Raw genomic sequence first — 10,997 nt, 5'->3', positions numbered from 1 at the left:
GATAAATATCAGGCAGGAAGAGTTGCTCCACTTTATGATGAAGTATCCAGTCAGCCAGTCCCTACATCTGTCCTTGTGGTTTTTTTATTTGCCTCATTAGTCTTGTATTAGGAAGCAATCAGACAGGGAAGCAACTAGAATCAATGAAAATAAAAATCACACTGGAAATTACAGGTCCCCAAAAGTGCCAAGACAGATTTGTGCTTTAAACTTATTCAAACATGCTGAAAACATTCTTCCTTTTCCCAGAAGGAAAAGCATTAACCCTGTAAATCTAAACAGATGTATTTCAAGTAAATTATCTCCTAGCTTTAGTTGTGTACAGAAGATTATTTGCCTTTACACATTAAGGAGGTCAAGCAGTAAAGTTTTGTTTGCATCAGTAGTTCATTTTGTTGTGCTTCATTAAACACAGTGCTCATTGACTATTTTGGAATACAAAATCCAAGCGATTGATCTCAGCCACTTGGTATGCCTTTTGAAGATAAGGAATGACTGAAATTTCCAGATGATTGTCACAAAGCTGAGATACTGCTTACACATGGATTCAGCTTGGCAGTGCAAACATCTGAAAGAACTGAGTGGTTTACTCACTAATAAGGAAATGAGTCTCTCAAATAAGGCTGGTTATCTGAAAATTTAAATAACAAATCTCCCACAAGGTAGGATCTTGTTCATGATGGGAAGGCTATGCTCATTCAGTTTAATTAGCAGCCATATGAATGAGAAAAAATAGTGAGTTGCTAATAAAGTTAGCTGCTTTACAGTTCTTGCTATAATCCTGGCTTTCTTAGATTTAATTTATGTGAAAAGTCAGCATGTCACCCAACTGGCAGATTATGGCTGTGCATTAATTCAATGCCATATAAGGAAATCCTCCCCCAAAATGTGGAACTTAACATGTCTTCATGGGCTCTTGTAACCATCACATCCAAGCTCCTCCTGTGAGGGAAGAGAATATATTGTCACTGTTTTACAGACTGGGAATCAGCCAGTCAAGTGCATTGTCTAATGCCATGTAGGAAGCCTGAAGAACTGAATCCCATCTCAGCTGCAGCTCAGTTAACCCATGGACTATTCACCCTCTTTCTTCAGGAAAATTTTCAGAGATCTTTACCAGAGAAAGCTAGAACAACTAAATCTAATGTGCCAGCACAGACTTTGGTTTCAACAAAACACTGTACAAGAAAGATTAATTAATTATTACAGTATAATTAAAGGCATAAAGAGCATAACAAGAGTTCCAGTTTTCAGCCTGAAATGATGGCAAGACAGACAAGTGGTGTGGCTCCCAAAGGACCAAATGAATGTACAGGGACAAAAATCCTGTCCCCAATGCTAGGTCCTGCAGTTGCCTGATTACACAGAAACCACAGTTTTTTGATAAAAAAACACCCAAGTGTCTTGCCATTATGGATGCTGAGATTTGCAGAGTGGCAGGTGCAGTGGTGTCTGCCCAAGCCTGAGGTGTGTGTTTCCAGGCTTCACTCCCCTGCATTGCTTTGAACTTCCCTCTCCACAGCCATCTCAGCAAAGCATGCTTAATAGCTGGAGGAGAAAAGTGTAGCTGGCCAAACCTCCTTTGAAATACATTTTGAGTCATGTACATAATTAAGATTATATGTCCTAAAATGTACAGTCAGGCAGTGCTTTACATCTTAATCCACGGGAAAACTTCACATGTGTTATAGTAATGTTGCTTTAAAAACAGGGTAGTGATGGTTTTTATGTCCCTCTGTGTGATCATGCAGTGTTAAGTATTTCTGCTGAGGGAGGACTAAAAGGGTCATAGCAGCTTTTCTTTCATGTATTAACTTAGCATTTGAATCTATTTAGGTTTACAGAAACATAAGTCGTATCTTATGCATGATACAGCTAAGAATATTGCTAAAGGTGTTGACTGAAGCTTGGTTGCTGGCAAAAGGATGTCCTGAGCTTTATTAATTCAAACACAGTGCTCCTTAGTGCAGTTTCATTGCTCTGCTGAGACAATGACAGTTTACATGAAGATATAACCTAGCAGCAGGGTGGCTGGAACGATGCCAGCAGGTTTTGGCTCATCTGTGAATATGCCTGATCTTTTTTGGACATGATCTTAAAAACTAAGCAAACCTAAATGATACATATTGCCAAGGACTGAAGTTAATTATTTTTTTTTTGTACAATATACTTTTCTAAAAGACATTATGCATTGAAATATAAGGATCTTAAATGACATAGCCACTTCGAAAAGGGAATTGTACTCAGGGTATTTTGAGCAGTGTTTCTCAACAGAATAATTATGACCTGAGAATCTTAGATGCTTACTCCACTTATTGCAAGGGTAGGGAAGTCTTAGCACACTTGGTATGAGAGATTGTAAGGGATACCTTTGAAAACAAACAGTACAAATCAATATGTGACTTATGCAATTTGGTTCTTTCCCATTGATTTTTTGCTGATATAGGTTTACTGGAGATAGTGTAGTCACTCCTGATTTAGACTAGTGTAACTGAAAAACAGAATCATGCTCATGGTCATGCAAAAATGTATCTGTAAGAGGAAAACAAAATATTAGTTTATTTGTCTAGCAACTTATTCCACTCAAACTGTGAGAATCTTTTTGTATCGTTATCCCATTATCAGTGGCTAAATAAGGCATTGAAAAACTACAGAAGAGCTGGGTGGAGACCTAAGAAAGCAATTCAGCAGTCTGGAACTTCCTCTGCTAAGCAATTCTGGCACTAAACCCAAGCAAAATCAGAGTTACTCAGCCAAAATAAATCTGTGCAATGACGATATCAAATGTGAGGTAACAGCAAGTCACGCTGGAGGATATCAGACATTCTTGAATAAACCACAGGGCCTAGATTGGCCTTCACCATTACACTGTAGCCCTGCCAGCAAAGCAAACAAATATTCTGGAGTCATTATGGCAAGGCAAGTAAGAGCATATGGAGTCTATGTGCTTTGGGTGGGAGCTGGCAAGCTGCTGAGCACCTTCAGCTCACACGCCCCCAATAGCCATTAAATATCCTTCATTCCCACACTCTGATCCCTATGGAAGCAAACATGTCTGTAGTATAATTTCCACAAGAAACAGCTGCAAGGCTTGTTTAAGTCTTTCTTTTGCTGTCAGGGTGTATTGATCAAAATTTTCTATCACTAACCTGGCTGTTTAATTTTTCTATGTGTCTGTATGTCTGGACATATTCTTGAAGGTTATTGGATTGCTTCACCTTAAGAAATTGCTTCCCATTGTCTGAGCAGTGTAACCAACCATGCATACACTCATGACTTACATTAGCACATCTTAATTTTCAGCTGGGTTGGGTAGTAAGACATTCAGAGGTGAAGGTGAGAGGTGATCACTTCTTGCTGCTTACCCCATCTCCGCAACACTCAGACAGATTTCCCTGCAGCATGAGTGAAGCCTACACCAATTTTCCTGCAATGCCTTATACTTTGTGGTGCTCCGGAAGGTGCATCACAGCCCCCTACGTAGAGGAGATGGAGCAGGTATCTGGGGCAGTACTATCAGCAAGCCTAAGCCTTCTGTGTGTGCAGTCACTCAGCTATCTCTGGTTTAGCGGGCAGTAGCTTTCTATGTTGTGGTAGCATGACCTTTTCCAATCAGATTCCTGCATCCTTAACCAGCTCTGCTATAGAAAGGTGTTAGACCTTTGGCTCAGTGGCCATTCCAAAATACCCTTTTTGGAAAAGGGATCTTGGAGCACCCTAATTACATTAATACACACCATGCATAAGGCATATTCCTTCCTCCTCATTTTCCTTCTCGCTGGCTCATGAGATACACACAGAACTTGCTTTTCTTTTTTGCACTAGGTGTTGCAGGAAGCCCCCCCCACCACAGATCCCTTTTGACTCATATGTATGGTATTTGGCTACTGTGCTTGCAAAACTCATACTCTGATTTATAAGCTAATGTGAAATGCTGAATTCTGGACTTGAGTAAATGAGTTAGTGTGTATTGTAGTTTAGGACTATTAAACACTGAAAGGTAGAGATGGAATTAAGTTAGTTCCACATAAAAAGGGGGATGTTTTATTAGAGGTAATAAATTCAGTGCAGAACGAATTTATTTAGACCATGATTGTTAAATTGCTTGGATAATTAAAACCTGTGATGGTTAAGATGACACGTGGTTGGAAAAGGTTAAGTATTTAACTCAGTTTTTTCATAGTTTGATTCATTGCAAGGTAAATACTACTTGTGTGGGATATGTTAACTTTATTTCTAAAATGTGTTCACCCAGGCAGTGAATAGCGGTTATTTCATAAAGTTAAGAAAATAGAAAGCTAAACTTTCATGACATTTATATGGGCCCACTCTAGACAGAAAGATGTAAGCACTGAGGAAAATATAAGCACTGTAGAAACTGTGTCATTTTGACCATACAAGGGGCTAGCTGCCTGTTTAATGTCTGGCATTTATGTGAATTCCAGTTCTTTCAGATATCTATTTTTATCCTTCATTAAATTCTTCTTGGAGTGACACAACAGAAATCCCAAAGAAAATCGCTAAGAATAGTTTCCCTAACCTTCTCTTGCTTTTCTTTACATAACATTATGCAAATCTCAATTTACTGTGCTTCATTTTGGACCAAGTTGAAACAAGAAGTGGGATAAAGATTACCCCACCTCTGCTGATTGCAAGGACAGTAGGCTATATGTCCCCTACCAAGGACTACTGCACAGGTTTTCAATCGGTGTGACACTCCCTTTGTTTCTATTTTACTTGCTTGTTGATTGAGAAACAGACTGAATCCTCCCTAATTTTCATCCCAAAATGACATTGTGCAATGATGAGCTTAGCCATGCTTGAAAGAGTCCATTCTACAGTGGAATAAATGCAGGTTTAGCCCATGCATGGAGCTGTGTGAGCCTGCCAGCAGCCAGCATCTGCAGCTCCTGGTAGGGACATATCTTAGGTAGATGTAGAGCTGAAAGCTGCAGAGATGTAGAGCTAAATAACTGCAGACCTACATGGAGCCAGCTTGGATCCCAAAGGACAGAGCCTGCCCAAATCGATATGCCAGATGTATGTCCCAGGTGCAGGGCTAAGAAACTATTTTTTTATGCTAGAGATATTTTTCAGCTATTTGAATGTTCTTTTTTCTGTGTGTGTCACATACCAACAATCAGGTTTCTACTTGTAAAACAGGTGTACCAGTTCCTGGTTTTATTCATATATATTCACAGATATCTGGAGTTAGTTTTTCTACAGAGGGCAGAATTTGGATCATCATTTCCAAAGCTGAAAGGCTGCTGTATATGCTCAGACTGCCACCTAGGCCTTTTTAATGGAAATATCAATCTGCAATGCTCTGGGGGCACGTTTTGACACCTTCACTTATTTTACACCTAATTCTGCACGTCATCCCATTGAATGACTTCATTAAATGAGGTCAGAGAATAAATAATTTGAGTCTGAGAAGGTAGCCTGTAATTTGCCATTTAGTAGACATGGACTAACAAGGGTTACAGGCTGTTTACTACATTTCCTAGCATTCCACTTCATGTCTGTCTATGTAGGAAAGAGTGTGTTTCAACACAATTAGGATCAGATTTTGCTTGTGCTGAAATGTGTCACTTTGTTTTGTTCATCTGAGATCAGTTTACAGTAAGTGAGAAGTTAGATCAGATTTTTTTTGTCCCCATTAATATAATCTGTTAATAGAGTGGGAGGATATTATAAATATAGCTTTGTTTAGTTTGTGCTTAATAGCCAGAATCAAACAATTGAGATTGCTCTTCACCGAAGTTAATATTGTCTGTTCTTCTGTAAAATGGAATGTAAATATATTCCAGCACTGGGAATAATGGTTTTGCTCCTCTTTTCTGCAGCAATATGAGAACTGGCGACCAAATCAGCCAGACAGCTTCTTTTCTGCTGGAGAAGACTGTGTTGTTATAATATGGCATGAGAATGGGCAGTGGAATGATGTACCATGCAATTATCACCTTACCTATACCTGCAAGAAAGGAACAGGTACAAACTTTCCGGTAACAATAGCATAAGTCTCTAAATTCCAGTTTTATAAAGTTAAAATGACAACTTCTAGCTGATTTCTGGTGACCAATACAGTGAGCCCTCAATTGAGTTAGCCTCACAAAGTCATCCTTCATCTGTATCCACGTATTACATCTCTAGCTAACCTGTTCTTGAGTCAGGAACAAAAGTGCACACAGTTGAAACTCTTGGTTAAAACCAGGCAAATTTCTTCTTAGGTACAGATCTCAGCAAAGCAGGTATTCATGCACCTGGCAGGCCTGCTTTACTTGCATACCATGAAAATATCGCCAACTCTTCTTTCCTGCGATGGCATCACTGTGAAGTATGTGGGCAGCAGAATTCTGGTAGGCAGTCAGGGCAGGCAGATGACCATTGGTATGTGGTTAGCTTTTAGTTTTCAGTTGAGCTGACTCTTCACCCATCAAGTAATGTTGAACTTTGTCTTCTTCTTTTCCAAAACCGACTAGTTTAATGGCACCGCTGGAATCTGAAAAGCACATTTAGTTTCTACACTGTTAAAGCTGATACTTAGAAACCTGACTGTTACCAGGAGCTGTACAGAAATACTTTAGGAATTGCCTCTGTCTCTTCAGACTGGGAAAGTAAAGCAGCCGCCAAAATCTTGTGTGTGCTCCATTGTTTCCTGATTACCATTTACAACTTTTTGTTAATATGTTCTCTGGGCATTGAAGGATCCATCAGTTTTAAGTGCTTTTAAATAGTCTATTGTTGAGGAAGACATGAGAAGTATTGAAAATGAGACTTTTTTCTTAAATGCTTGTAATAACTTCACTGATTTTCAGGTTTTGCAGCTTTCCAGTGAAAAAATCACTTCTTTATGTGAGTATGCCAACCTTTTTGGCTCAAATTTACATCAGAAATTTAAACCCCAAAGGCAATACTAGCCGTACTGTCTGCTGTTTTCCAATTTTCATCATTACTGTATTTGGTCTACAAGACTGGAGAACTACATAAAAGATTGATCTCCCCGTCCTTATTTGGATATGTCTCTTGGGAGTCTAACAGAAGTCCCTTGACATCTTCCCTTAGCGAGGGTTTAGAGGTCAGTACCATATTCAGAAGTGCATTTACAACCTGATGTTTTGGGTTATGTTCTCTCTTCCTTTCAGTTGCTTGTGGTCAGCCTCCTGTTGTGGAAAATGCAAAGACCTTTGGGAAGATGAAACCTCGTTATGAGATCAACTCCCTTATTAGATATCACTGCAAAGATGGTTTCATCCAGCGTCATATTCCAACCATCCGGTGTCAAGGGAATGGAAGATGGGATATGCCTAAAATTACTTGCATGAATCGTGAGTTCTTTGAAACCAAACCAGTGCTGGATCAGAAGCAATAGACTAATTTAAGATTAATAAGTAATGAACATGTAGTTTAAGAGAAGTGCAAATCTGGTATGACAGAGTATGACAGTAGTACTGCTCACTCAAGCTGTAGGAAAAAACACCAGGCCTCCAAAACTATTGAAAATGTTCCTCTTCTGTTTTTACAGAAGCCACTAAGATTCTTTTGAAGTGAAAAACAATGCTCTTACAAAGCCCCTGAAATCAACAGGTTCCTAATAATACTAACAATTCTTTCTGTAACTGTGGTCTAAGTGTGTGTAAGAGATGCTTCTCCTGTCTGTAACGTGGTCATAGTACCAATTATTCATTTGTTAACCCTCTAATTAATCAAGAATAAATGGAACTGTAATGTGAAGTGTAGCCAGCCCAGTCATAGTTAAATAATTTTAAATTAATTTCCCCTTTTTCGTCCTTCTCATTGCAGCATCCACATACCAAAGGACTTACTCTAAGAAATACTACTATAAACATTCTTCATCAGGAAAGGGAACATCATTAAATTCATCAAAACACTACCATCGCTGGATCAGGACATGGCAGGACTCAAGGCGCTGAGAGCTAAATGGTGAATGGGGATTTCCACCATTTCCGCCAAAGTCATTACTTTCTGTGCCTTTTCTATCACTTATGGGAGTATTATCAAATTGTTTTGAAACTATGGACTGCGGTATTCACAATGCATTTTGCAAAATTATGGTGTTTATCAGAAAATTTAAAAAAAAAAAAAAAAAAGGAGAAGTGCTTATGGGGATAAAAGGTAACCATTTCCAGCCTATAAAGATTATTAGTTTTCTATATGCCATCGGTGTGGACCATTTTATGATATATACCAGCCTTCTGCAATATTTAAACAGCTCGATTTTAGCACCAATGAAAATGTAAATAAGATGATTTTAATGTTGTTTAATTGTGTGTTGTTTTTAAAATCCTGTATATAAAATGAAAAGTCACACTAATTTCAGGCATATTTATGGGTTAGAATGGCCTCAGAGGTCTTCAGTCATTTATGACATTGTTTCTATGTTGTTTACCTAGGCTGGAAATGGTTGAAATAACTTCACTGACTGAAATTTGCTCTTATCAGGTGAAGATAAACACACAAGTGACATGACTTTTTTTTTTTTTTTTTAATGGCAACTGTGCCAATTTCTGTCCAAGGTACAGTTTGTGTCCATGTGATGCAAAGTTTAGACAGAGCACATAAAAGTGGCATGAAGCATGAACTAGGGACTGCAATGTGGAACTTTTTTTCTGCTCTCCATTCCAGCTTCGCCATTCATGAGAAAGGACTGTATGGAGGAGTTGTGTATGACAAGGAGGGCCTGTAAAAATCCAAGTGCTAATACATTAACTTTATCAACCAGGGCCACTTTTTTGAAAAGAAAAAAAAAAGGAAAAAAAAGGAAAAAAAATTACTTTCACGACATTAACCACAAGGTCTATATTACAGGTCTCTGCATTCTAAAATGGAGATAGACCTGGTGTTTGGGGGATTTTTTTTTTGTAAAAAACAAACAAAAATCAAAAAAGTAAATAATTTTGTATATATAACCATTTTTTAATCTTTTTATAAAGTAATGAATGTTTGTGTATGAATGCTGCAGCTGTGAAGCGTACATAAATAAATGAAGTAAGCCATACTGATTTAATTTATTGGATGTTATTTTACCCATGCAAAGAAGATTAAAAGAGCTCGCCAGTGCAGTATTAGCCCCTGAGCTCCACTTTTGGAACCATCTTTCAGTTCAACTGCTATTTCCCTGGAGAACAAAATTCCTGCTATACAGGATCATTTGTTTGTGGTTAGATGGGTGAGAACCGTGTGACTTACAGAAGAATCAGAATCTTGGCTTTCTAGAAAGAAGTGTGTGCACAAAGAGATTATAGGTTGTAGTTGGTGCAGTGTGTACGTAGGAGTTTTCTATTATGATTTCTTACCCTGGTCAGCTCGATGACTGACCTGGATGTGTACAGTAAATGTAGAAGGTAACATTTGAAACGACCTCTCCACAGAAAGGACTGTTATTTCTGCAAAGCGCCTTTCACACCTTTGGGCACAGGACAAAAAACAAAAAAACAAAACAAAAGAAAAGGTGAAAATAAAGAACAGTAAGTTCCCTATGATATACCTTTTAAAATAACATTACAAATACAAACACAGATGGGAGGTTTATGCCTTTGTGTTAGTGTGGGGATATGATGCAAAAAAGTTGAAAGGGAAAGGAAAAGAATTGAAACCCAGCCAACACGTAAGAGTTTGTACTAGGCAGAGCTGCCCATGGAGTGACCTTGCCATAGCTCATTGGGAACAGTAATTACAGCTCCAGACAGCATCTCTTAAAAAATTGCAGTGACTGCTCCATCAAGTGTACCCAATCTTTATGCGTTCAATGTGGCAGTGCGTCACTGTGTTGGCCGGTTCATTCCCCACCCCTCGCCCCCAAACAATGCACATAATACTTTTCTCTATTTATATTATTATCTTGTATAGTGTATAATGTGAATGTCTGTTTTTTTGTGAATGAAAGTCTAAAATCTTTGTAACTTTTATATCTGCTTCTGTTTCACCAAAGAAACAAGGTTTTGCTATACTGTGACTTGTCTTGTTATTGCATGTCTTCCTGTTTAAATCTATGCAATGTGATTTTTTTCATATGAATACAATTAGACTGTCAGGTACTTCACAATTATCATGGGCTTAGTCAAGTGCCCACTGGAGTCAAAGAGAGTCAGCTGGCTGAACTTTAGTAGGTGCTGGATTTGACTTTATATGAGCAGCTCTAGGGGATATTTTAAGATATACATTGTATGTTTTGAAGTTGATTATTGCTTGTATAAGTCAAGGCTCTGTTCATAAATATACAGTATTCTACACATCACTTCCTTGTACCAGAAACATACAGAACAGAAAATATATTTTAACACTTTGCGAACTTTCTCACCATATGTATAAAAAACCCTGCATAGATTTGTTGTTTTCTTGTCTACTTGTTGGATTTAAACAATGTTGTAAGGCATTCAGATAACATTGTGATTGTAGTTTTAAATAGGTTAGATACAGTGCTTATATTGATTTTTTTTCACCTCCTTCTATTACGCATAATAAAATAGGACTGACAACATTCCTTATTAAAAAAAAACAACAAAAAAACCAAAAAAACCTGTTACCCATGCTTGTTTATTTAGACAGAGAATGGAACTTTATTCAGCTCTGAAAACTTTTTCTATTACTGATCTAAACCCCAAACGTTCCAATACCAACCCCCTGCAAAATGCACCCACTCATATCACAAAGTTAGGTCTGCTGTGAAGGCAAGGCATTACTATGAGTGCCGTGATGCCTTTATGTGGAACATCTCTGAACTCCAGTGTGTGGAAGCATGTTGGGATTGGAGTAGAGGGATAGAAGACAAAACTAGAGATTTAAACACAGATTTTCTGAGTGACTGTTTCTTAGCTCTGCTTTCTTGCCTTTCAAGTTAAACCAGAATTCTTTTTAACTTATTTTTCAAAGTTACCATGTATCTGCTGCAGAAATAGAAGAGTCCGCTTCAAATTGTGTTTTACAAGTTCAGGCAAGACAAGTTTCAGCGTGGTATTCCTGTAGTAATCTTCCCC

At 38.1% G+C, this 10,997-nt stretch overlaps 1 protein-coding gene across 4 annotated transcripts in view; it reads left to right on the top strand.

Annotated features, from left to right (window-relative positions):
- VCAN (versican) overlaps positions 1-9,019 on the top strand; it is a 108,714-nt gene extending 99,695 nt beyond the window's left edge. For 3 of the 4 annotated variants that reach the window (XM_049794532.1, XM_049794533.1, XM_049794530.1), the window contains 3 exons: positions 5,847-5,991; positions 7,146-7,328; positions 7,804-9,019. In XM_049794532.1, coding sequence (XP_049650489.1) covers positions 5,847-5,991; positions 7,146-7,328; positions 7,804-7,934 — 459 coding nt within the window. In that variant the 3' untranslated portion in view covers positions 7,935-9,019. Of the gene's footprint in view, positions 1-5,846; positions 5,992-6,818; positions 6,856-7,145; positions 7,329-7,803 lie in introns of those variants that run through there. The other variant, XM_049794531.1, reaches the window with a different exon arrangement.
- Positions 9,020-10,997: the final 1,978 nt, after the last annotated feature.

This window comes from Accipiter gentilis, chromosome Z (genome assembly GCF_929443795.1).
Source record: "Accipiter gentilis chromosome Z, bAccGen1.1, whole genome shotgun sequence".
Classification (NCBI taxonomy): Eukaryota; Metazoa; Chordata; class Aves; order Accipitriformes; family Accipitridae; genus Astur; species Astur gentilis.
The sequence above is the reverse complement of the archived record's forward strand: the minus strand, read 5'-3'. Positions and strand labels throughout refer to the sequence as shown.